This window comes from Colobus angolensis, unplaced genomic scaffold (assembly GCF_000951035.1).
Source record: "Colobus angolensis palliatus isolate OR3802 unplaced genomic scaffold, Cang.pa_1.0 Scaffold181, whole genome shotgun sequence".
Classification (NCBI taxonomy): domain Eukaryota; kingdom Metazoa; phylum Chordata; class Mammalia; order Primates; family Cercopithecidae; genus Colobus; species Colobus angolensis.
The window spans coordinates 3782712-3809735 of record NW_012114944.1 but is presented as its reverse complement, the minus strand read 5'-3'; the positions used below and the strand labels follow the sequence as shown (position 1 = coordinate 3809735).

At 52.0% G+C, this 27024-nt stretch overlaps 1 protein-coding gene across 4 annotated transcripts in view; it reads left to right on the top strand.

Annotated features, from left to right (window-relative positions):
- TBC1D2 (TBC1 domain family, member 2) overlaps positions 1–25651 on the top strand; it is a 67967-nt gene extending 42316 nt beyond the window's left edge. For 2 of the 4 annotated variants that reach the window (XM_011939488.1, XM_011939485.1), the window contains 8 exons: positions 4127–4522; positions 11760–11870; positions 14122–14309; positions 15526–16002; positions 21251–21371; positions 23011–23196; positions 24277–24398; positions 25079–25651. In XM_011939488.1, the coding sequence (XP_011794878.1) occupies positions 4127–4522; positions 11760–11870; positions 14122–14309; positions 15526–16002; positions 21251–21371; positions 23011–23196; positions 24277–24398; positions 25079–25286 (1809 nt within the window). In that variant the 3' untranslated portion in view covers positions 25287–25651. The remainder of the gene's footprint in view (positions 1–4126; positions 4523–11759; positions 11871–14121; positions 14310–15525; positions 16003–21250; positions 21372–23010; positions 23197–24276; positions 24399–25078) is intronic. The other 2 variants (XM_011939486.1, XM_011939487.1) reach the window with 2 other exon arrangements.
- Positions 25652–27024: the final 1373 nt, after the last annotated feature.

The window sequence follows — 27024 nt, the reverse complement described above, 5'->3', positions numbered from 1 at the left end:
CCATGTGTTTTCTCTGTCCTTACAATAGTCGTCATCCCCTTTCTCTGAAAAGGAAACTGAGGTTCTCTGAGCGTCTGCATGCTCAGGGTCTCCCAGAGGCTGAGCCAGCATTTGAGGAGCTCAGAGGAGTTGGGTGACTTGCCCATGCTCAGGCAGCTGGAAAAGCCAGGATTGGGGCCCTAACCTCCTTCTCCAGGTCTGGAGGCTGGGCTGCCTCCTCTCCTCCATAATCTCATGGTGAGTCCCAGTATGAGACACAAGCACCGAAACTGATCTTGAGAAAAAAATGAATGTACTCCCTGTGTACCCCCTGGTGTCATATCAAACCACGGGGCGACTCCAATACCCATTAAGCCATTGTCTGTCCCCGCACCTGCAGCACTGGCCCCACAAGAGGTTTGGGCTCTAGGAGATAGCACCAGATGGCTGATTGGCCGGGGACTGACCCTTGGAGTTGACAGAACTACACCCAGCCTGAAGACCGTCTGCTCTGGCAGATGGAAGGCTGTTGTCTGTGGTGATGTTGACCATCTGTTGGCAGCTGGGAATGATGAACCCCTCTGGAACCCTGCCTGCAGCCCTCTGGGGCCACCTTAGTTCAATCAGGATTACTGGGTAAAGGAACGTAATTTTTTAGCAAACTTGGTGGGGCAACGTGCAGCCTCTTACTTTCCTAGAACTCCAGCCAAAAACTTCAGAGGACATGAAAGAGGGCTGGGAGGTACCTTGGGCATGTCAGCTTGGGGAGGGACACTTGGCACTTTCTCTCTCATGCTAGAGGCAGTTCTGAGTGGAGGAGGAACCTTTAGCCCCATTCATGAGAAAGCAGAGGTTCAATGAAGAGGCCCCCTGAGCCACCCTCCTTAGAGTCACCTCATTAGATACACCCCCACGGATCCAGAATGGGAACCAAGGCCTGTGCAACTCCAAAGCCCATGCCCCTTCATCTGACCCCTGTGGGGCCCACCACTGATGAAAGTAGCAATGCTCTAAAAAGATAAAGGATTATTTTTTAAAGATGATTTGTTGACTTTTAAAAATTTAAATAAAATAACAACTTAAGACCAGGTATAAAAATCTGAGATGAACCAAACAACTCGATTGAGAGATATTAAAAGTACTACTTGGGCCGTGCATGGTGGCTCACGCCTATAATGCCAGCACTTTGGGAGGCTGAGGTGGGAGGATCTCTTGAGCCTAAGAGTTCAAGACCACCCCGAACAATGTAGGGAGACCCTGTTTCTACATAAAATAAACTAATTAGCTGGGCATTGTGCATGCCTGTAGTCCAAGCTTCCAGGGAGACTGAGGCAAGAGAACCACTTGAGCCCAGGAGGTTGAGGCTGCAGTGAGCTGTGATTGTGCCACTATACTCCAGCCTGGGCAACAGAGTGAAACCCTGTTTCAAAAAAAAAAAAAAAAAAAAAAGCTTCATTTCATCAACCCCTCTATTTTTAAGAATTGGTCCTAAGACATTGCTTATAATCCAGACTTTAGGTTTCCTGAATTCATGACATTCTCACTCCTCATCTTACAGGTCCTACTGGGGCTCCCTCCCTCTGCCCTGGTTCCTTTCTTTCAAGCCTATTTTATTCTGGTACAAGAATTCTGGGGGTGGGAGGAGAGCCTCCTGGGCTGTTGTCTTGGTCTTAGATTCTGGGAGCCAAATGCGTGAAGGAGACAGCTAGATGTAATGAAATGAGCTTTAGAGTCAGCTCCCCAAAACTGAGGGAAAGATACCAACCTGGTTCTGCTCCTAGGGCAAGTCTGAACAATGATGTCTGTTGGTTATTTTACTGGGCAGTCATTCAAGGTAATCTCCAAATCTCAGCTGAAGCAGAAAATGGCCTAGGCTCCCAGTTATCCTGGAGCCACAGGAATGTTAATCTCTCTCCACTGAGCCCTGAGAAGCTGACTTCTTCATTCTGAACATTCCAAACATTCCCTTTTGGTTTGCAATCACTGTGCTGTCCTCACCCCACCTTCCTGCCACACCCCAGGGCTCCCGCAGCTTCATGGTAGTTCTTTCCTTCCTCCAGGTCTTTACTGGGGCTGTGGCTTGGCCACATTTGGAGGGCTGTCCCCACCCTCATCTCCCACCTGCTGCTTGACCATCTCTGGCCCTTCTCATTCTTCACGGTTTCATTTAAATGCTCTGGACTGGTATTCCCCGCAACCTCCACCCCAGACAGAAGTCATTTCCTTTCCCATGAACACCCTTGTTCCCCTGACTTGCAGTAGATCATTCCACTGCGGTGGGTCATGTTCATTCCCACCAGCCTTTGCAGTCCTTGGAGGTGGGAACTCTCACCAGTCCCTCTCTGGGCCACAGCACCTGGCTCAGGGCCTGGCCTGGCACCCAGTGGTGCTTGGTAAAGGTTGGACAGATAGATGGGCGTGTGAAAGGAAAAGAGAGAACCTGAGAAAGGATGGTCACTAGTCCTAAGGTTTCACAAGATGCAGGCTAAGGTGGTCTTGTCATTAGCTTCTCCAAAAAAGTCATGGTTTCTGGCAGTTCTCCTCTAATATAGAATTCTTCTTAGCAAATAAGCCCATGCAGTCAATCCATTTGTTTTAATACTTTGGTGTGGTATAGTTGACATGTCTCTAGGAAACCATGTTTTTCCAAATGAGAAGCACAGAGCAGGGCAGTGTTGCCTGAAAGTCATACCTACCTGGTATGAGGTCCACGTGGGCCTGGCTGCTGATGTCTTGATCCTTGGCCCAGAATGAATTCACATCCCTGCTTTAGGACAGATAGGCCTGAGTCCAGGCATGGCCCTCCTTGGGGACATTACAGGCTTAAAGGCACAGGGAGCTGAGCAGACCTTGAGTTCCTGTATGAATCAGTTGCCCCTGCTGAGGAATAAATCAAGCTCTGTTGTGTCTGAACTTTCTAGAGTTCCTTCCACCAGCTTTGCAGGCGTCAGCTGGTGGGCTGGAGGGAACTAGGCACAAATGGGTTGAATGAGGCCCTCTATGCATGGCTTTACATGGGGATTGCCAGTATATTTCCTCTTTAATGCTGCCTCAACTTGATTGGTAGTGACTAGATGCTATATTGAAAAGGATTCTGAGGCCTCAACTAGGCTGTGCAGGAAGAAGTATGGGAGATGAACTAATAATGTCTGCCACAGGGATGATAAGGGAAAAGTAATGCCACATAGCTGCCACCCCTGGTTTTCTTAGTGACTGAGCACAGGCTTTGGAATCTGGCCAATTGAGACTGAATTCCACTCTACTCTCTGCTAGGCCTCAATTTGTTCATCCCTGAAATAGATGTGTATATGTCAGGGTATGGGTTCAGCTGCTATAACAAAAACATCTCCACTGGGCATGGTGACTCACACCTGTAATCCCAGCACTTTGGGAGACCAAGGTGGGCAGATCATTTGAGTCCAGGAGTTTGAGACCAGCCTGGCAACATGGCAAAACCCCATCTCTACAAAAAAAATACAAATATTAGCCTGGTGTGTTGGCACGTTCCTGTGGTCCCAGCTACTTGAGAGGCTAAGGTGGGAGGATCAGCTGAGCCCAGGAGATTGAGGCTGCAGTGAGCCATGTCCGTGCCACTGCACTCCAGACTGGGTAACAGAGTGAGATGCTGTCTTAAAAAAAAAAAAAAAGGTTCAAAGCACTGTGGCCCAAAACGAGTGAGAAGTTTCTCACTCACATTAAAGAACCCAGAGGTAAGTGAGCAACTCAGCTGGCGAGCAGCTCTTTCTCAACACGTACGTTCTGCTGTGGCTCTGAGGCGGCCATGCTAGTTCCTGCCACTTCCCAGCCAAAGCAAAGAGAACTGGACCAGGGGAGCATGTGTCTACTGGTTTTAAAGGTAGGACCCAGAAGCTGCCCATTTCACTTTTCATTTCCCATTTAGGCAGAACAGTCACTGGGCTACACCTCACCATGGCTTGGCTGGGAGATGCAGTTTGAAGCTGGGGAACCATGTGCCCAGCTAACACTCACTTGAACAGAGAAGGAGAAAGTGTCAGGATGAGGTGCTGCAGGGATGCTGCTGGACACCTCTCAGGGTGGTTAGGAGAACTACTGATAACATATGCCCCGCTCTGGCGCCCAGCAGGCCCTCCCTGAGCTCACAAGATGCTTCCCTCTCCCTGCCCAGGAGCTGGTGAAGATCCTGCACAAGGCACTGGAGGCCGCCCAGCAGGAGAAGAGGGCGTCCAGCGCATACCTGGCGGCGGCTGAGGACAAGGACCGGCTGGAGCTGGTGCGGCACAAAGTGCGACAGATCGCGGAGCTGGGCCGGCGGGTGGAGGCCCTGGAGCAGGAGCGGGAGAGCCTGGCGCACACAGCGAGCCTGCGGGAGCAGGAGGTGCAGGAGCTACAGCAGCACGTGCAGCTGCTTATGGACAAGAACCACGCCAAGCAGCAGGTCATCTGCAAGCTCTCTGAGAAGGTCACCCAGGACTTCACGCACCCCCCTGACCAGTCTCCTTTGCCCCCCGACGCTGCTGACAGGGACTTCCTGCGCCAGCAGGAGAAGATCGAGCACCTGAAGGTAGGGGCCTTCCCTCCAGGGCCTGCCTGGCCTGCGGGTCCTCTGCCCCGGCCCTCAGGGAAGGGATGCTCTCCACCCCTAAGGGTTTGCTAGGTGGAGTGGGGGATATCCCTTCATCCTAAAATATTCACATTAGAAACACATGTTGATGGGAATATTACTGTACGCTTCTTCACTTTCTTCACCACAAGGCCCAGTGCAGTTTGCCTGGGCCTTGACTGACCCATTAACCAGTAGCCCTGGTATCCTGGGCTACTGCAACGTAAAGGTGCCTCTAGATTATCAAATGAGAGATGAAAGCCCGAGACTAGCTGAGTGTGGGGCCTGGCCTGGTCAGCCTCCCTTAGTGCCATCCCAGTGCCCCCGAGAGCCCTAAGGGACCAGCACAACCCTCCCCCACAGTCCTCTGCCCGCACAACATACAGATGACCTGCAGCTGGCAATAGTCACCGCTCCCATCTGTAGAATTTATAGGGCGTTTCCTGTGTACCGGGCACTGCCCTCGGTGCTTCGCCGCATTTAGTCCTCGTGCCAGCCCTGTGAGGTGAGGCAGCCACTGGTGTGCTCCCCCTTTACAGATGTGAATGCTGAGGCTGAGAAAGGTTAAGGAGCTTGCCCAGGGTCATGTGCTGAAGAAGTTAGGGAGCTGGAGTTGGGTTGGAGCTCATGTCTGCGGTCTGGTCTGTCTGCTCTGCTGCCACTTCTAGCTACTGCCACCATCCCTGCTCCCCCTTTCCTCCCCTTCCTTCCCCTTCTCTGTCCCTATCTTTCCCTAGGTTTCCCCATCCCACAGGGACCAGTGGTGTCACAGGGGGTAGGAACTTTATGTGAGGTGTGTTGCCTGCCGTGACCCGCAGCCTCCTCTCTAAAGGGTTGTGACAGGAACTGTCCCACTGGGAGGCCTGTGACTGTGGAGTGTACCCATAGCCCCCACTGTCCCTAAAGGGAGCCATACAACCAGGGTTCGTCCTGCCCCAAACCCTGCCACTCACAACCACATATGTACAGTCAGATGCAATATAATAATGGGCTGCATGTGTGGTGGTCCCATAAGATTACAATGGAGCAGAAAAATCCCTATCACATAGTGACATCATAGCCGTTGTAACATCATAGCACAACACGCTACCTTTTCTATGTTTACATGTGTTTAGGTACACAAATGCCATTATGTGACAGCCACCTACGGTATTCAGTACAGTAACAGGTGCACAGGTATGCAGCCTCGGAGCAATAGGCTACACCATCTAGCTGGGTGCATAGTAGGCTAAATCACCTAGGTTTGTCTACGTCCACTCTATAATGTTAGCACAACAATGAAATCAACTAGCGGATCACAAGGTCAGGAGTTCAAGACCATCCTGGTTAACACAGTGAAACCCCGTCACTACTAAAAATACAAAAACCTAGCCGGGTGTGGTGGCGGGCACCTGTAGTCCCAGCTACTCCGGAGGCTGAGGCAGGAGAATGGCGTGAACCTGGGAGGCGGAGCTTGCAGTGAGCCGAGATTGGGCCACTGCATTCCAGCCTGGGCGACAGAGTGAGACTCCGTGTCAAAAAAAAAAAAAGGAAAAAAAAAAGAAATCACCTAATGATGCATTTCTCAGAGTGTATCCTCATCATTAAGCGACACAAGACTGTACATATAGACATATAACCTTGAGAACTCTCGTGCTACTCTATCAAGGAACTAGTGGGTGAGGGCAGATGGAGAAAGAAAAAAGAAAAATAAATCAGGAAGCTTTTGAGAGAAAAACTCTCAGTGGGCAGTGTTGAACAGTGGCCACCACCCAAGCTTTGAAGTCCGACTGACCTGTTTGGCTGTTGGCTCTGCCTCTTTCTAGCTGTGTGACTTTGGGCATGTTATCTCACCTCTCTGTCAAATAGCCCAACTAGTCCCCTTGACTAGGGCTGTTAGAAGGATAAAGGAAAAGGATGTGAAACCTGATTCACTTCCCTTTCATTCAGCAAAGACCGAAAACCCACATAACCAGTTCCGGAATCTTTTCCTTTATTTAGTCTGAAATCAGAGATTCTTTTGGGTTAAAATAAAACATAACCTTTCCAATGCAAATGCAGCTGGATGATTAGAAAGCTCTCAGCCCTCCAAACAGCAGGGAAAACTGTTTCCATCTGATTGCTTTTCTACACTGCCTGCCCCCAGCCAGGCGTCTTCCTCTTCTCTCCACCCATACTGCCAGAATCCACTATGCAAGCCCTGGTAGAGCAGCACAGGGGTCCGAAAGATTTGTGGTGGCGCACGCCTGTGTTCCCATCTACTCTGGAGGCTGAGGTGGGAGGATCGCTTGGGCCCAGGAGGTGGAAGTTGCAGTGAGCTGAGATCGTGCCACTGCACTCCATCCTGGGTGAAGGAGTGAAACACCATCTTAAAGGAAAAAAAAATAAAAAAAGAAAGAAAAGGAAAAAGAATCAAAAAAAAGAAAAAAATTAGACAGAACGCTAGATCAGCCAGGTGGCTTCAGACAGCCTGAGAGTTGATTGTAATCATGGACTCACTAGGAGACTGAGTGTGCCCCTGAATTTACATATTCAGGAATTTTCTTGATCAGTGAGCTCAGCTACATGGAGACTCTGGGTATGTGATTCACATTAACCAAGAATACACTAGCGGATGATCCTCAGAGGCCCAGTGTTTTGTGCTTTGTGCTTTAAAGGGTTGCATAAGGCCAAGTGTGGGTGGCTCACACCTGTAATGCCAGCATTTGGGGAGGCTGTGGCAGAAGGATTACTTGAGGCCAGGAGTTAGAGACCGGCCTGGGAAACATAGCGAGAACCCATCTCTACAAAAAAATAAAAAAAATTAGCCAGTCACAGTAGCCTGTGCCTGTAGTCCCAGCTACTTGGGAAGCTGAAGCTAGAGAATTGCCCAAGCCCAGGAATTCGAGACCAGCCTAGGCAACATAGCGGAGACCCTGTCTCTAAAAAGAAATAAAATAAATTCGCTAGGCATGGTGGCACCCACCATAGTCCTAGCTACTCAGGAGGCTGAGGTGGGAGATCACTTGAGCCACCCAGGAGTTCGAGGCTGAAGTGAATTGTGATCACGCCACTGCACTCCAGCCCGGGTAACAGAGTAAGACACTGTCTCTATAAAAAAAAAAAAAAAGAAAGAAAAGAGAAAAAGTTACATGTAGTTGGTGTTCCTTATCTTTCAGCTTTTAGAAGACCCATCAAATATCCATTGTCTTGAGTTTGAGGATAGAGAGTGTTCAGATTTCCTGCCTGCCCTGTGATGGAGGAACCCAACTTTAAGAAATGCCCCCTTGTTATTCAGACTTTGGTTTTGAGAACCGGATCATTGACCTCTTGAATATCAGATCAGGAAAGACTCAGAAATCTAGTCTGCCCCACTCCTTTTCTGGCAGGGACAGCTAAGCTGGGGTGAGGGACTGGCCCAGGGTCAGGCAGCAAGAGGCAGGGCTGCAGCCAGAACCTGGCCTCCCACGCCTGGGCCACCGCCTTCCACAAAGCACAGGGCCTAGTCCACGGGCATGGCCCAAAGAGAATTCCTGGGCTCCCACTTCCTGTAAAGACAGGCAGGCTGGCTCTCTTCTTCCCCAGTCCCCCTTCTCCAGGGTTTTCCTTCTTTCATTCCACTGGTGACTGTCCTATGGCTTTTCTCTTTTCTGAGGTTTCTCTTTTTCCTCCCTACAGTTCTGAGCCAAGACGAGCACTCAAGGTAGGGCACGGAGCTGGAGGGAGAGGTACTGCCCGACGCCGCCCACTGCCACTGCTGTTCCAGGCTGTGCTCACTCTGCCTCCCTGTCTGGCGTGTCTGTGCCTTCGCTGGGGCTGGAAGCAGGGTATCTCATGTGACCAAAGGCTTCTTTCCAAAGCCTTAGAAATACCAGCGTGTGGCCGAGCATGGTGGCTTGCCCCTGTAATTCAGTGCTTTGAGAGGCCACGGTCGGAGGAATGCCTGAGGCCAGGAGTTTGAGACCAGCCTGGGCAACATAATGAGACCTCGTCTCTACAAAAAATTAAAAATTAATTAGCTGGGTGTAGTGGCGCACACCTGTAGTCCCAACTACTCAGGGGCCTGAGACGGGAGGATCACTTGAGCCCAGGAGGTCGAGGCTGCAGTGAGCTATGATCATGCCATTGCACTCCAGCCTGGGTGACAAAGTGAGACCCTGTCTCTAAAACTAAAAAAGAAAGAAAGATAAATATCCATGAGCACGTCTAGGCCTGGGAGGAGGAAGGGGTGCTATCAAGGAGGGAGACCCAGTGGTGTGGAGCAGTGGCTGGCGCCAGAGCTGGATCTGCTTTCTCTACGCAGTGCCTGCTGGGCACCTGCCATGGGCTGAACACACCTGGGTTTGGATCCTGGCTCTCTTTCGTGACAAGGGGGACTTACTTTCTCTGTGTGTGTTTCCTCATCTGTTAAGTGGGAATTAGGGCACTTTAATATTTATCCCACAGCCTTGTAGATGTGAGGGAGATGGGCCAGGTCATGGTAGGTCCTTTCCCCCATTGCGGGGGGCTTGTTGTATGTTCCCGGGCGTTGGATTCGGAGCTCTGTCAGCCGACTGAGGGGGTGGGTGTGGGGTAGGAAATAGTAGCTCTCGAGCTGTCGTGCAAACTCAGTGAGGGAGACAGTGCTCACGTTGCACTTGCCACATGCCAGACACTGTTCTGAGCCTTTTGCACATATTAACTCACAGAATCCTCTCCCAGCCACATGAGGCAGTACTGTTATTATCCTCATTTTCCAGATGAGAGGATGCGGCACAGAAAGGTTAAGTAACTTGTCCAGGGGCTCAGCGGTCAAGACAGAATTTCCACCCAGACAGTGGGGCCGCAGCATTCATGCCGCTAACCACCAGGCGGTGCCGGTACATGGCCAACGCCAGCATCTTCAATGTGGTGTTGTACTGACTGATGGGTGGGAGAGGTCACACGAGCCTGCATGCGTGTAGCCAGAAGACACCAAAGGACAACCCTTGGAGGGCAGGGACGAGAGTGTGGGCATCCAGGTGGATTCCAGCTGGTGGGGAGCTCAGGTGGTGCCCAGCAGGAAGTTTGGTGGTTGGGGCTTTAGAATGAAACAGTCCTGGCCAGGCACGGTGGCTCACGCCTGTAATCCTAACACTTTGGGAGGCTGAGGTGAAAGGATTGCTTGAGACCAGGAGTTGGAAAATAGCCTGGGAAACAGTGAGACCTCGTCTCTACAAAATCAAAAAATTAGCTGGGCGTGGTGGTACGTGCCTGTAGTCCCAGCTACTTGACAGGCTGAGGTGGGAGGATTGCTTGAGCCCAGGAGGTCGAGGCTGCCGTGAGCTATGATCACGCCACTGCACTCCAGCTTGGGCGACAAAGCAAGACAAACAAAGAGAATTAGACAGACCTGGGTTTGGTCACATCTGCCTTATACTGGCTGTGCCTTAGGCAAGTTACCTACCCTTTCAGAGCCTCTGAGGCCTCATCTGTTATAGGAATAATAAAAGAACATCCCTTCTAGGATTGCTGGGAGGATGAAGTGAGAGAATATATGCCTCATGGTGTTGGTGAAGGGAGTGATGCAGGAAGCCTGCACAGCCTCTGTATTCATAAGTTTCTATATCTCCAGACACTAAAGTGTTACACTCCAGAGAGAGTGGGGCGTGGTCCTGGAAAGGCCTGATGTTCATAGGATACTGGTCCCTGTACCACAAACAAGATTTTCACTTCTTGCCACATAAAGATAGGATATGGGGACCGTGGAGAAGAAGCAGGCAGAAACTTGCCAGCAGAGTGGCTGGCACACACAGCAGCATTTTGGAAAGACAGTGAAGCTGTTTTTTTATCTAGGTCAGGGACAGGATTGGATAGGTGGAGGAGGGTGGCGCCACGGGTTGGAACTGCCAGGGTCCAGCCAGGAGAAGGAAGAGAGCAAACTGAGTGGAGGCACAGCCTTTCAGCCTTGGCACAGCGAGAGAGATGAAAGCAGGAGTGGCCGGGGTTGGGGCACCACAGAGAGCCCCAGGGGAGCGGTGAGTCGGGATGACATGATGAAATCAATGGGGAGCATTCGTTCCCTGCCCTGGGAGCAGAGGCTCTTCTATTGTGTCAGGGTCTGGGCGGAGGGCACGAGCCCCGGGCATGCATCGGAGCTTCCAGGCTGGAAAGACCTTGGTGATCATCTTGGCTGGAGTGAAGGCTCACACAGGGAGGGCCAGGACCACCTGCGGGCTGTGCATATGTGACCCTGATGAGGAAGTGCCCCAAACTCTGTGTGATGTTCTTCATTTCCAAATCAATCAGGCCACGTTGGCGTCATCCCTGCTGCAGCATCGCTTGCACTCGCCTCCAGCCCATACGACAATGGGAGAGAAAGGGCCTGAGTTTCAGCCAGTAAATACCCTGGAACTGTGAGGTGTAGCCCTAAGCATGTGTTAGGTGACTGAAGGCTTCCGTACTGTCCTTCTGAGCAGAATTGAGAGCCACTACTATAGCTGATCCTCCTCTGAGGCTCAGGTCCTTGCTTGAACCTTCCCAGTGTTTGTCCAGCTTCTCCTTGTATGTCCCAGCAGCAGGGAGCTCATTCCCTCCACTGAATGGGCAACTTACAAAAGGCAAACTCAGAGATGTTCGTCACAGCATTATTCATAATCAAAAACCAACTGCAAACACCCCGGGCTCAAATTTAAAAATGACAGGAAAAGGATGATGAATAAGTTCTGGTAAATTCACTCAATAGAATCATCACCAGAGGTTGAAAATGATCATTGGGAAGCTTCTGTAGCAACATTGAAAGGTTTTTCGAAGTGACACTGAGTCAATTTTACAGTATGATTATAAATATATGATAAAATATGTTGATTTTAAAAACAAACACTAGTGGAGCACTTGCTTTGTTTTGGTCCCTGTAGCCAGTGTTACCACACATTATCTCACTTAGTCTCCCAACTGCCCAGTAGGTTAGTTGGTATTTGCCCCTTTTACAGATGAGGAAACAGAGGGTCAGAGTGGTTCAGTGGCCTGCCTGAAGCCTTCCAGCCAGGACATCATCCAGGGCTTAAATTCAGACCTGTTGGTCCCTTTACCACATCATGCTGACATCGAGAATAGAGAAGGGGGCTATAAGTAAATTTTTTTTTCTTTCAGACTTCCTCTTCTGTTGCCATTATTGGAAATTTCTAAAGAAAAGCTTTGGGGGCTCATTTGAGGGTGTGACTCCCCAGGACCAGGGAGATGTTTATGTCCAACTCATAACATACTTCTCTCTCTTCTCCAGGATGACATGGAAGCTTACCGGACCCAGAACCACTTCCTCAACTCCGAGATCCACCAGGTCACGAAGATCTGGAGAAAGGTGGCTGAGAAGGAGAAGGCACTCCTGACGAAGGTGTGGGGTAGGGCCCTGTTCCTGCCATCTCCATCCCCAGCCCCTCTGCTGGTCCCCATGCTGCCCACCCCGTCTCACTCTCCTCATTTCCTGTCTGCTGCTCTCCCTCTGAACTGACCCCTTGTGAGCAGGGCCCATATCAGGTTCTTCTCCAGACCCCTGTGGTCTGGTGATTGAGTCATTTGTTCAGCGGCGTTCACTAGGTAGCTATGGGGTAGGGACATCAAGACCAATAAGGCTGGTACCTGCCCTGAAGGAGGGTGTAGACTAGTGAGGGAGTGTAACACAATCAAGATGCACTTGGGACCGGGTACGGTGACTCACGTCTGTAATCCCAGCACTTTGGGAGGCCGAGGCGAGCAGATCACGAGGTCAGGAGATCAAGACCATCCTGGCTAACATGGTGAAACCCCGTCTCTACTAAAAATACAAAAAAAAAAAAAAAATTAGCCGGGCAAGGTAGTGGGTGCCTGTAGTCCCAGCTACTCGGGAGGCTGAGGCAGGAGAATGGTGTGAACCCAGGAGGTGGAGCTTGCAGTGAGCCAAGATCGAGACACTGCACTCCAGCCTGGGTGACACAGCGAGACTCCGTCCCCACCACGCCCCCCGCAAAAAGATGCACTTGGGCTTGTGGGATTCTTGGGGGTCCAATTCAAAGGTACCTTCTGAATTGAGTCCTAAGGATGAGTTAATGTTACCCAGGCAAGCAGTGGAGAAGGACCTTCCAGAAAAAGAGACAGCATAGTAAAGATGTGTGGTCTGAGAGGCAGGGGGCAGGGCTGGGGAGAGTGAGACATGAGGCTGGAGGTGAGGAGTTTGGAGTTTACTCCAAGGAAACTGGGGAGCTGAAGGATTCTGAGTGGAGAAGTCCTCAGTCAGACTTCTGTTCCTGTTCTGAGAAGACTGCGGTGACTGCTCAGGAGGGTGGGCTTGAGGAGATGAGCCTGGAAGTGGGGAGACTGTTTGGAATCAGCAGCAGAAATCCCTGAGAAGGGGCCAGGTGCAGTGGCTCAGGCCTGGAATCCCAGCACTTTGGGAGGCCGAGGCAGGTGGATCCTTGGGCCCAAGAGTTCAAGACCAGCCTGGGCAACATGGCAAAGCCCCGCCTCTACCAAAAATACAAAAATTAGCCATGCATGGTGGTACACACCTGTAATCCCAGCTACTTGGGAGGCTAAGGCACAAGAATCATTTGAACCCAGGAGGTAGAGGTGGTGAGCCAAGATTGTGCCACTGCACTCCAGCTTGGGTGACAGAGCAAGACTCTCTTAGGAAAAAAAAAGCAAGCAATCCCTGAAACAGGTGTTAATGGTGGGACTCAGGAAGCAGCCCAGGCGACAGAGGTGGGCATCAGGTGGGATAGGTAGAAGAACAGGCACAGAGGATGGCTTGGAGCTGGTGCCCGGCAAGTGTTTGGAGATGGCAGCCCGGCAAGGGTGCAGCAGAATTGTTCCCTTGCTGCCACCCCAGGATGAGATAGGATTCGGGGTGGCCCAGAGGTCATGGCAGTGCTATGAGTAGATTTTCACTGTCCCCATCTCACAAAAATGGGAAACAAGGAACTTGCCTGACTTGCCTAGTACCACCCAGCTTGTATAAATGGAAACACAAAAGTTCAAGGCGAGGCGAGGTTCGGGGGGCAGTGTCCCAAGCAAGGGAAGACGGTGCAGGAGGGCTGTGAAGTGGGAGGGATGTGTGTTGGAGGAACAGAAAGAGCCTAGGTGGCGGCAGCAGAGGGCAGGCACAAGGGCAGTGTCTGTCCCCTGGGAGCTGCTCAGTCATACCACCTGCAGAGCTTGCTCTGTGCCAGGCACCCTGGGAAGGGCTTTACACACATCCGCTCATCTGATACTCACCCAAATCCTGAGGCAGACTCTGTATGATCCTCATTTTATGGATGAAGAAGTTAAGGCACAGAAAGGTTAAGTAACTTGCCACAGGCCACACAGCTAGCAGTGACTGAACCAGGATGGGACTGTAACCTGTGTAAGAGCTTGTGCTGTCTCTGCACACCCCTCTCCTCTTTCTTCTGAACCAGCTCCAACCTGGGCCTGGTCCTCTCTTGCCCACCTTGCTGAAAACCACTGGCCTCAGGGCCCATCTCCTTTCCCTTATACAAAGGTCTGGGAGTCGGGAGTGGGGCAGATGAGAGCTGGAAGGGCTGTGCTGCCTAAAGCTGTTCAGGCCTCAGGCTTCTGGGGCTGCCCAGGTCCCACCACGTAGCCTGACCAGCCCTGACCACTGTTTGCAGTGCGCCTACCTCCAAGCCAGAAACTGCCAGGTGGAAAGCAAGTACCTGGCTGGGCTAAGAAGGCTACAGGAGGCCCTGGGGGACGAAACCAGCGAGTGCTCAGAGCTGCTGAGGCAGCTTGTCCAGGAGGCGCTGCAGTGGGAAGCCGGGGAGACCTCATCTGACAGCATCGAGCTGAGCCCCATCAGGTGAGCCTGGTGGCCCAGGCAGGGCTGGTCTATGTGAGCTGGCAGCTCCTCCCCAGTTTCCCTGCTGCCAGGTCCTGCCAACCATGTGCAAGTCCTGCACAGCATTACCTCCTCTGATCTTCACATGCATGAGCATGTGGCTGCAGCTGAGATGGTTCACACTCAGAGGAGGCAGCTCCCTGCCACGGCCCTACGGTACATTTGCAGCACAGGCTGCCTCCAGAGCCCTGTGCTTTCTGTTTCTCCAGGCTGCCTCCCAGATGTGCCTGTCAGGGAGGGGAGGAGGGGAGACAAGCAGGTCGTCTCCTCTGCACCAAGCCCTTGCTGCACACAGTGGACATGGGCAGTTAAATACAACAGAAAGGAGGGTGGCTATGCTCGAAGGCCCCTGGAGGCTGAGTAGTCCAGTGGCAGAAGCTCGAGCTTTGGAGCCAGTCCTGGTTCTCTCGATGTGTGACAATTCCCTTTACCTTTCTGAGCCTTGTACTCGGCCTCCATAAGATGTGTGCAAAGAGCTGGACACAGTGGCTCACGCCTGTAATCCCAGCACTTTGGGAGGCTGAACTGGGTGGATTGCTTGAGGCCAGGAGTTTGAGACCAGCCTGGGCAATATATTGGAAGGGAGGAAGGGAAGGGAAGAAAGAAGGAAAAGAAGATACAAGATTTGGGCAAATACACCGGCTTTGCAGGATTATTAGGATTAAATGAGATTGTGCAGGCAGGGCATAGAGTAGAGGTGAGTTGAATAAATGACAGGCCATCTGGAATGGGTCCCCAGCTCTTCCACCTCTGCCTGTCATTGGTGCCATCTGTTCCCCATCCATCCCTGGGCTTATTGGCTGTGGTAAGTGGAGTTCTGTATGCACAGTGCGGGACTCCTTGGGCCTAAGGCTGCATAGAGTAATAAGAGGGTCCTTTATATTTGCATAGAATTAGTAAATATCTCTTGAGCATTTACTGTGTACCAGGCATTATCTAGGCCGCCAGCATCTTATAACAAAGGATCTCATTGGGTCTTCAGGTGGCAGAGCAGGGATTCCTATACCTGTTATACAGATTCGCAACCTGAGGTTGGGAGAACTGAAGTGACCTGCTGTGTGGTTAACCCTCAGTGAGGGCAGGGCAGGAACCTGGCCTGGGGGCCTCCCTGTCCCCACCACCCCTTAGCTAGGGAAGGGCTCTGCAAGGTGTTGCTAACATGGACTTCTGCTGGCAGTGAGTATGATGAGTACGGCTTCCTGACGGTGCCCGACTATGAGGTCGAAGACCTGAAGCTGCTGGCCAAGATCCAGGCACTGGAGGTGCGCTCCCACCACCTGCTGGGCCTCGAGGCTGTGGATCGGCCGCTGCGGGAGCGCTGGGCCGCCCTGGGCGAGCTTGTGCCCTCAGCTGAGCTCAAGCAGCTACTGCGGGCAGGAGTGCCCCGTGAACACCGGCCTCGTGTCTGGAGGTGGCTGGTCCACCTCCGTGTCCAGCACCTGCACACTCCAGGCTGCTACCAGGAACTGCTGAGCCGGGGCCGGGCCCGCGAGCACCCTGCTGCCCGCCAGATTGAGCTGGACCTGAACCGGACCTTCCCCAACAACAAGCACTTCACCTGCCCCACCTCCAGTTTCCCCGACAAGCTCCGCCGGGTGCTTCTGGCCTTCTCCTGGCAGAACCCCACCATCGGCTACTGCCAAGGCCTGAACAGGTGAGCCACCAAAGCCCAGTGAAGGTGTGACCGTTACCTTTGGGAGCACAGGTCCCCAACCCTCAGACCATGGACTGATAGCCATCTGTGGCCTGTTAACAGGGCCACACAGCAGGAGGTGAGCAGTGGGCGAGAGAGTATTACCACCTGAGCTCCGCCTCCTGTCAGATCAGTGGCAGCATGAGATTCTCACAGGAGCATGAACCCTATTGTGAACTCTGCATGCGAGGGATCTAGGTTACGTGTTCTTTATGAGAATCTAATGCCTGATGATCTGAGGTGGAGCAGTTTCAAAACCACCCCTCCCCCACCCCAGTCCATGGAAAAATTGTCTTTCACGAAACTGGTCCCTAGTGCCAAAAAGGTTGGGGACTGCTGTTTTAGAGCACTGCTCTCTCTCTCTCTTTGGAGCCTCCCAAGAACCTGGAGACATGAGCCCAGGTTCCCCAACACAGGCTGATGAGAGGACATGTTTAAGACAGAGATGGGCCAGAGCTCAGAGCTCCAGGCCCCTTGTCCCTGCTCTCTCCTTTGATTTGTGCTTGGGAAGGTACGACTCACATGGCATCTCAAATCTTGGCCTGCTGGAATCTACAGGGTATGGCCCCACTCACGTGGCAGGACTTTCTGGGTCAGGAATCATTTGCTTTCAGTGAAACCCACGCAGAAGACCCTGGGAAAAGGGACTTTCTAAATGTTACAAGGGGGTTTCACAGAAGCCAGGAAAAGAAAACAGAGCTGAGGACCAGATGGTCATTGGAAGCCAAGGCAGCTGCTCTCTGCAGCAGGGCCACAGCCCTGCACAACCCCAGGGGGCAGCCTTCATGCCACAGTCCTGGGATGCCATCCCCTGAGCTCATATAGCACCAAGGTACCGCTCTGCTGCCCTCTGCAGCTGCATGGCCTCTGGCCTCTCTTCATTGTGTGTGTCTGCTTCCTTCTCTCTCAGCAGACCACCCTCTGTCCATTCATTCTGTGGACATTTAGGAACCATCAAGGCTGTCAGAATGGAGACCTCAGCCCCTGAGTCTTGGGCCTTTCAGCGAGTCTTCCCACCCCACCCCTTGTGTTCCAGGCCTAAATTCCCCAAAGAAAGAATCTGATTGGCCCAGTCAGGAATAATTTCCACTTCTGGTCCAATTGGTGGGGGATGGAGGGAGGGACTGGGGATAGGGGATGAGGTCACCTGGTTCACAGGGCTGTCTCCCCTCCAAGACTGGGAGGGACTGTCATCCCCCTACTCCAGCCCCAGCTATTTCAGTAGAAGCTGCATAGTTGCAGATATTTTCCCAAAGCAAGTTTTGACTCCATTTACTTTAAACACACATATACCTAAGCAAAATTTACATAAGCCATACTGCTCTTTTTTCAGAATAGGTGGTGTGTGACATTTATTTAACACAGAATCAACATTCAGTGGCCTTACTCAAATTTGAGTGGTTTCCAAAGGTAGCTATTTTTCATACTCTATTTCCAGCCTAAAATTGGGTGAAATTGAGCATGCATATGTACAATTCCTGAGAATTAAGAGTTAAACTCCAACAGTAATGCCTCTCAGTCAAAGCCTCCTTGGAAAACATGTTCAGATTTCATGCCACGCTAAATGCCTGCCACAGGTCAGGTCTGTAGAAATTTCATTCATTCAACAGTCTGACAAAAGTCCCTGTACTTCTCATTTGTTTGAACATGTTAAAATCCAGGAGAAACAAAACCTGCAAAGCCTCTTGTAAGAATAGCTGTGAAGGGAGCTGGAAACTATCAGAATGAATAATAATTTTTGCATTTCACACAAAGGCCAGGTAGGAAGTAATGCATAATGGGGGCCTCTTGGATGCCAGGTGTTTAACACCTGATGGCGTTTAATTCTCACAGAAACCTTCACTGGTGCCATGCCCAGATGAAACATGAGAGGGTCTGAGAGGCTAAGGAACCCGCCCATTACCTCACCACAAATGCTGGCCCAGCCACCTGCTTACCCTGGGCCCTGGCTGCCCCCAGCCCGCAAACCCAGTCCTTTGTATACAACCTGCCCTCTCTCCAAATAGCAGTAGTCAGAGGCTGTGCTGAGGCCCCACAGAAACCTTTCTCTTCTGTAGATGTAACCTTCTTGAGACCTGCTTTTGAAGTTCAACCTGTGCTGAAGGGGCAGAGAAAAATCCTATAGCAGGAGGGGCACTTGAGATAAGCCTCATAGAAGGCGAGAACCTTCTCCCTGTGTAGAAGGAGGCAGCACACAGGCCACAGAGGGGCGCAGAAGGGACAACTGAGACCAAGAGAGGCGGAAGGTCCCCAGACGGGTTTTCTAAAATATCTTTCTCTGAATGGTATTTTTACTTAAATTTGATATGCAAGTGCAGATAATTGGTGTTCATGTAAACATAATAGGCCAGGCGCAGTGGCTCATGCCTGTAATCCTAGAACTTTGGGAGGCCGAGGTGGGCGGATCATGAGGTCAAAAGATCGAGACCATTCTGGCCAACATGGTGAAACCTCATCTCTACTAAAAATAGAACAAATAGCTGGGCGTGGTGGCGGGTGCCTATAGTCCCAGCTACTCAGGAGGCTGAGGCAGGGGAATCACTTGAACCAGGGAGGCAGAGGTTGCAGTGAGCTGAGATCGCACCACTGGACTCCAGCCTGGCGACAGAGCAAGACTCCATTTCATAATAGAAAGCCTGTTCAAATGTGGCATGTGCGATGTATTCGTTTGAAGGCTCTAAGCCCAAGCCTATAGGTCCCTGACACATGTCTTCTTTGCCATCTAGTGGTAGCCATTAGAACTGCATGTGTGGGCCGGGCGCTGTGGCTCACGCCTCTAATTCTAGCACTTTGAGAGGCTGAGGTGGGTGGATCCCTTGAGCCCAGGAGTTTGAGACAGCCTGGGCCACATGGCAAAGCCCTGTCAAAAAAAAAAAAAAAAAAACCTAGCCAGGCGTGGTGGCACATGCCTGTAGTTCTAGCTACTTGGGAGGCTGAGGTGGTAAGGAGGGAGAGGTTGCAGTTAGCCATGATCATGCAGCTGGACTCCAGCCTGGGCAACAGAGTGAGTCTCCATCTCAAAAAAAGAAAGGAAAAGAAAAAGAACTGCATGTTTGATGTCTCAAGATGACAGACCCTGCCTCTAAGGCAACAAATCCAGCTTGTTTAGATAGTGATGGAGACCACCTTGATGAGCTAATGCTAATTTAGAGCAAATGTTTTAAACCCATTTCCCTGTGAAAATAAGTACGGTGCTTTAAAAGTAGTTTGTTTTTCCCCCATCGACACACTCCTTTCTTTGCAAGCCTACCTGGGCCCTGAATGCCCTTAGGTTCGAATTCAGCCATACCCCTGAGCAGTTAGTAAATCCTAGCCACCAGCCTCAGATAACTGACTTTTTAACATGTGCTGAAGTCTAAAGCAATGCTGGCAGCTAACCCCTAGACTGAGGCCATCCTGAGGCTCAGGTGGAACAGGGTGGGATAGAGTGGAGAGAGCACTGGGCTAGACTTTGGGAGCCCTGGGTTCTATTTCCACTCTGCCGCCAACTGACTGTATAATGTTGAGCAGGTAACTTCTGCTTTCTGGGTCTTGGTTTTTCAACCACTGCAATAAGGAGTTTGTCTAGACCAGAAACGACCAGTAGGAAGCAGCTGCCTGGAGCCTTGCCTGGGAGAGTTTCTGAGGCAGCCTTCAGACTCAGTGGGAAAGAGTACTGTGATCAATTACTTATGTCTACCATGGGCTTAGGCAAAGGGAATGCTGCCATGATCAGTTAGTTATGTCTGCCCTGGGCACAGACAAAGAGAATAGAGGCCAGTGTATGCCACATTTGCTATCCTTGAACTCAGTGACCTGTGAAGGTCACTCCAGACCAGCTCTGAGAGAACAGAGCCTCCTATTTCCCAGGAGACCTGTGAATGTTCCCTTCATCCACTCAGCTTCAACTCAGGAAGGTTTTGTACAAATATTTGAACCATAGTTGGGAGAAATTCCTTCCCACTCTACTGGGGAAAAAGAAGGGATATTTCTTTTTTCTTTTGAGATTCAACCATGTTTCTAAGAGTTGTGAGCCTCAAAAGAAGGTGGAGGTCATGATCTAATCTAGAGAGAACCCTAAGAAGCATGAGTATATGGATGACGGAATGTGTTCCTTAAATGCTCGTTATGACCATAGAGTCAGAGGCTTTCTAAAGCAACATCTCCCCAGGGTCCTCTGAGGAACATTCATTCTACTCAGCCCCCATGGGTGCAATGGACAACAGGGGTTCTGTGGGCCCCCTGGGTGACGCTGGGTTAGAATCAGCCACACAGGATTTTGTTACCACAGGACTTCTCAGAGGCTTTACTAAGACTGTGTGCATCATAAGCCTCTCAGGAGCTAGAATGTGCAACATTCCCCATATATCTTTGAATATAGAGCCTTGTGTTCACCTCGCATCTTGGGAGACCAGTAGTCCCTGGAAAGACATTTTTTGGAAAATGTCTTCTTGGACTGGCCTGGGATGGGAGCTGCCAGGGAAGATGGGAGAAGTAGAGAAAACAGTGCTTATCCCAGGAGGACTTCCCTGCTCAGCCCTGTGGGTTTTTGTTTGTTTCTTACCCATGGTTTCATTAGAGCCTTATGCTAACTTGGTGGGCAGGGGAAATAAAGGAGAAAAAAAGTTATGTGCATTGAGCACCTGGTAAATGCCAGGCAGTGAGCGAGGCACGGTAGGTCTGTCTCAAGACGCCTCATGGCCCTGGGGGGATAGATATTGTTAATCTCGCTAACAATAAATATCTAATCTCAGATCATGAAACCAAGGTCCAGAGGTTAGCGTGCTTGCCGAGGTCTCAAAGCCTGTGAACATTAAGGTGCAGATAGCTCACATATATAAGGAGCTCACTGTGTGGCAGGCACCGTGTGGGGCACTGAATGAGCTCTGTTCATCCTCAAAACAGTCCTGTGAATATTATGAGACTGAGGCTTAGAAGTGTTCCGTAACTTGTCCCAGGTCACCCAGGAAGCCACAAGATCAGGATTTACCCAAGCAGCCTGACTCCAGAGCCCCTGCTCTGAAGCGATCCCCATCGCTCTGGAAAATGCCAGTCATCCTCCCCCGAACCCAGGTGCCAGGAGCACCAATCTGGTTAGGGAGTGAGGTTGCACTGGTGCTCACATGGAAGGACTTTCCCCCTGGAACCCTGGAAGCCACCTCTGCCACGTGCTGCCTGGCAGGGCCACGACTTCTGTAATCAATCCAGGCCTCCTTTCCTACCACTCCAGGCTGGCGGCCATCGCTCTGCTGGTCCTAGAGGAAGAGGAGAGTGCCTTCTGGTGCCTGGTGGCCATTGTGGAGACCATCATGCCCACTGATTACTACTCCAGCACACTGATGGCATCCCAGGTGAGTGGGGCAGGGAGGGGACTTGGCAGCCATGCAGGGCAGTGCCCCAGAGCTGTTCCTAGAAGCCTGTGGCTCTCAGGAAAGTTGGGAATCTGTCAGGCTTCCTTTTCTCCCTCTGCACTGTGGGAGTGCATTTGGCTGCATGGAAGAGAAGCTCAACCTAACAACAGCTTCAATGGGGGATTATTTTTCTCAGATAGTGAATGACCAGGCAGAACCACAGGGTTCAGGCTCCTAGCTCCCTGCTCTGCCATCTCTGGTATGTGGCCTTCATCCTCACACCCATCACCTCCTGGTCACAAAATGGCTGCATCGCCTCCAGCACTGTGGCCATGGCCTAGGCCAGGAGAAGCAGAAGGTGAACACCAGGAGCTGGCTCCCTGACCCAGCAACTTCTACTTGCAGTTTACTGGTCAGAACTATTTCATGGCTGTCCTAGTTGCAAGGCAGGCTAGGAAATGTACGTATTTAGTTTTTACATCTTAACATCTCTGAAATTGATGTGTGTTCTATGACCCTTTTATTCATATTTTATTATGAAAAATTTCCCACATTCAAAACAATAGAGGGAATAGTATAATGAACCTCCATATGTCCATCACCTGGCTTCAGTTATCAACCCAGGGAGCCAGTGTTATTTCTTCTGAACTCCCATCCGCTCCTCCTGCTTTATCTCGAAGTAAATTTCTGGCATTGTATCAGTTCATCCATAAATCCTTCAGTAGGTCAATGGCATCTCAGACTCAGGGAGTTACCTTAGGTTTTGAACTGGACACTTGGCCTCCGTAGATGACCCAAGGTTCTGGGTGAGGGAGGATGGGAGCTACTGGCTATTTGCCACAGCTGACGCTAATGCCTGGAAGAGGACGTAAATGAGGGGAGAGGACTGAGCAACCAGCAGTTCCAGGAAGGAAGAGCAAGGGGAAACTAAAATGGGGTCATCACAGAAGGAGGAGGAAAACCACGAAAGAACCATGTCTTGGAGCCAGGGAAGGAGCCAGTGCTGAAACTGGTTAACCCATCCAGTGAAACAAGGACAGAGGCATGACAGTGGCCACAAGGAGAGGTCACTGGCCACTGTCGCCAGGAGCACCCTGTTTTGAGAAGATTCCTTGGTGTCTGGCAAGGCAGGACATTATGCCCTCCCACACACACACCTGTCCCTGGACCAGACATCCGCCTAGCATCTTAGGTGTCAGGCACAAATTGGGTATAGAGAAGGGGCTGTGGATGTCAGCTGATATAAGCCTAAAGACAAAGTTTCCATTTTGCCAAGGCCTGTGGGCATGAGACCAGTGTCTCTGAACTGCCAGGAGGATCAGCTGGCCCCTGAGCTCCTGCTTGGCTCAAGGGATTCAGATGGGTGAGGGAGCTGAGAACGTGCCAGCCCACACGGCTCCACTGCAGAGCCCAGTGCCCTGGTCCAGAGGACTCTGGCCTATGTCAGGAGCAGTGGAGTGATATGATGCTGTATCTGACTCCCAGCTAGATTGGGCTCTGGCTCCCTGAGGAGCAGGAAAGAACCTGCCCAGAGCAGCTTCAGAACTGTGTGTGGACTGACTGGGTAGGAAGGCTGGGCAGGGAGGGAGGCAGCTTTATCCTTGGGCTGCGGATGACAGGCTCTCTCACTGGCTTCCAGGTGGACCAGCGGGTGCTCCAGGACCTGCTCTCGGAGAAGCTGCCCAGGCTGATGGCCCACCTGGGGCAGCACCACGTGGATCTCTCCCTCATCACCTTCAACTGGTTCCTCGTGGTCTTTGCAGACAGTCTCATTAGCAACATCCTCCTTCGGGTCTGGGATGCCTTCCTGTACGAAGGGACCAAGGTAGGGTGCTGCCAGGGGATGGGGCCCCTGAGCAAGTTCCTTCACCCATCTGGGTCTTGACTCTGCCCCTGGAGAATGGGAAGACAATGCTTACTTGTCAGGGCTGTTGAGAACGTCTCCTGAGAGCATGGCTTTGTCAACTGTAAAGTGCTTTGCATGTATGAGAAGAAGTAGTGGTTCTGCCTCTGAAGATATATCCTAAAGTTGGGGGATTTCTTTTCCGTGGAGAGGAAGTGTGAGCATGATCAGCGAGACACATCCCTATGCTGTCCTTGCCCCCCAGTCACCTGGGGCCTCCTTTTCTTCCTCCTGTTTGGACTAAGCCTTGGATTAAGAGACCGGAGCTCAGGTCTGGACCCAGCTCTGTCCTGACCTTGCCCGGAGACCCTGGGCAGGTCCCCCAACTCAGTCCTAGTTTACACCTCAGTTTACAAAGCACCCAGAGATTTTTTTTTTTTTTTTTTGAGAAGGAGCCTTGCTCTGTCGCCTAGGCTGTAGTGCAGTGGCATGATCTCCACTCACTGCAACTTCCGCCTCCCAGGTTCAAGCAATTCTCCTGCCTCAACCTCTGGAGTACCTGGGATTACAGGCATACACCACCAATCCTGGCTAATTTTTGTATTTTTAGTAGAGACAGGGTTTCATCATGTTGGCCAGGCTGCTCTCGAACTCCTGACCTCAGGTGATCTGCCTGACTTGGCCTCCCAAAGTGCTGGGATTACTGGCGTGAACCACCGCGTCTGGCCTGTTGTTTTGTTTGGTTCCTGCCAAAGCTCCACATAAAGATACAGATGAACTCCATGAGATTCCACAGGGGCATGCCTCACCCACAGTCATGGGACAAGACAGGCTAGAGCCAGGACTCTGTCCAAATCCCCAGATTTCAAGCTATGCGCCCCCTGGGGGTATTCAGTCTCCCCCAGCCCTCTGGAGCCCTCCCCCGCACATTGTGCCTCCAGGCCTCAACTTCTGCAGCCAGTCCAGGGTCTTCCATACTGCCTGGGTCTATCAGGTTCCCTCCCTCCAGGGATGATCTGCCTGGCCTCCCGTGCCCCACCTGAGCCCCCACTCTGCCCCCAGGTGGTGTTTCGCTATGCCTTGGCCGTTTTCAAGTACAATGAGAAGGAGATCTTGAGGCTACACGATGGCCTGGAAATCTACCAGTACCTGCGCTTCTTCACCAAGACCATCTCCAACAGCCGGTGAGGACCCCCCACCCCCCTGCCACTCCCACCACTCACTACCCCCAGGACACATAGCAGAGGGGAGGCTGATGTTTGCAAGTAGAGATTGGTAAGTGATGCTGATGCTCCTATTAATGGCTTAGAAATCTTCGGGGAAGTCTGACTATCTGAGTGATCTGTCTGCCCCCTTAATATATGGCATTTGAGGCCTCCATGGAGTTTCATTTTTTGCCCACCTTCCCCTACCCTGAACATCCACGGCCAGTGTTCCTGGAAAACAGAATTATACGAGTTCCTAGGACAACCCCACCTCCGGGCTTTTGCCCTTGCAGTTTCTTCTACTTAGAATGCCTCCTTGCCACTTCCACCACTACTATCTTCTTTGCCTGGTCACCTTTTATTCGTTCTTTAAAACTCAGCTCACATGTCACCTCCTCCAAGAAGCCCTCCATGACCAGCCCTTCCCTGCTGGGTTAGGTGTCTTTCTTCTGATCTTCCTCCTGCCTCAGTACATATCTCTGTGGGTGGAAATCATCTTATTCATTGTTTCCTCCTGAGGGCAGGGGCCAGGGCTCAGCCACAAGGGCAGAAGGAATGCGGGGATGTCTGTCTGGGAGAGCCTGGTAAATGCCAGCCAGGTGGGTAAACGCCAGCCAGGTGGGGTGACGTGCTCTGGGCTGATTGTGCCCTCCTCCCAGGAAGCTGATGAACATCGCCTTCAACGACATGAACCCCTTCCGCATGAAACAGCTGCAGCAGCTGCGCATGGTCCACCGGGAGCGACTGGAGGCTGAGCTGCGGGAGCTGGAGCAGCTTAAGGCCGAGTACATGGAGAGGCGGACATCCCAGCGCAGAGCCATGTCTGAGGGCTGCGCCAGCGAGGACGAGGTGGACGGGGAGGCCTGACCTGGCCACCTCCCCTCCCCAAAGCCTTCCTCACCCGTGGAGGTTGGGCACGGACCAGTGGCCCAGCCCTGGGTGTCCCATCACCATGTGACCCTGGACACGTCCCTTCCCCTCTCTGGCCCTCAGTTTCCCCACCGGGACATTGTGTGCTGCAAAGCCATTGGTTGGGCTACTTCTTCATAGGCATGCACTTACCAGGGGTGCCACCCTTTTGTCACCTCTTCCACGAGCACTTTGGCATGTAAACAAGCAAGAGCACTGCCTCTATAGGGTAACCTGGAACATTCTCTAGGTTATATCAATATGAAACAATGTAAATGGTGGAAATCATTCATAAGCTTTGGAACTTAAACAGTTCTCAGTTACCAATTGTTCCTGGATGGGCCCACGGTGCCAGGGTGTGCCACCACCAGCCTTCCAGACTAGGGCATCTCTGGCTGCTATTTCTGTGAGCATCTGTAGGGCCAGCCCCTGCCTGGTTCCCTGAGATGTTAGGGTTTTGTCTTTCTGGGTAGCAGCTTCTTTTCAGTGCTGCCTGGGTCTGCATCCAGGATGCTCTCCGTGTACTGAAGCCTGTTTCCTCCTTCCTGCTCACAGTCCATTTTGGGGGGATCCCAGGGAAACCCCCTGTGCTGCACCACCAGGAACTTGATGTGGGGGTTGGGCAGAGAGCCCTGGCTCAAGTGCCCCACTTGTGACCTCCCACTGCCCACTTCACAGGCTGGGGCATGGAGAGTCACCTCTCCTCTGAAAAATGGGTGGTTGGGAGGGTAGGAGAAGGTGGCAAGTGGAGACTGCTGCAGCGCAAGCCAGGACTGGCTCATCACAGCACCCACTGTGGCCCCAGTGCAGGGTCAGGCTCCTCCAGGTCCCTCCTCAGCAAATAGAGGCTTCAGTCTGTCCCCACCTGAGGCAGGGGGTCAAGGCCATACCAGTGACTTTGGCAACTCATTTCTCAGCAAAACCTCTGTCTGTGCTGGCCTAGCCTTGAGTTGGCTGTGTTTGGTATGAAGGACTGTGCGTGGGGGGTTCTCACAAGGAAGCCTCCTCTCTGGAAAACCACCCAGGATTAGGGGACGCTGCCCTGGGACCTCCTGGCTCTGATCTGAGGCTCCCATCTGGGCTGGGGAGGAAGCTTTCCCCATCACTGGGGACCATGGACAGGCCCCGTGGTGGCCCTGGCTGGTCCCTAGCCCCACTGTCACCCACAGGTGTGAATTTGAGGGGTTGGTGCACCAGGATCCCAGTTCCCTACACTGCACCGCCTGTGCAGCCTCGAGGAGGAGACGCTCAGGGTTCCTCTCCTCCCTGTCCACGTGGGCTCCTGGCTGGCCTGAGGGCCCGCTTTTCTGTGAATACCCTGCACTGTGGCTTGACTGCCTTTCTCATTCTTGCTCAACTTCTTTCATCTGCTGAGGCCCTTTCACCACCAAACTGTTGATGAAGTGTGCTGGTGGCTTGAGGGCGCCCGAGGGGCCCAGCTGCACCCTGTAGAGGCTGGATACTGTGCCCCTAGGTTGGTCGTCGGGATGATGAGAGGTCCAGCCCCATGAGGCTCCTAGGAGGGCTAAAGCAGGTAAACTGGTGCAGAGCCTGGAGCCTGGCACAGAGGAAAGTGCCACCAACGGGAACGAGCAGCCCAATTTTTTTTTTTTTTTTTTGAGACAGAGCCTCCCTCTGCCACCAGGCTGGAGTGCAGTGGTGTAATCTCAGCTCACTGCAACCTCCGCCTCCGTTG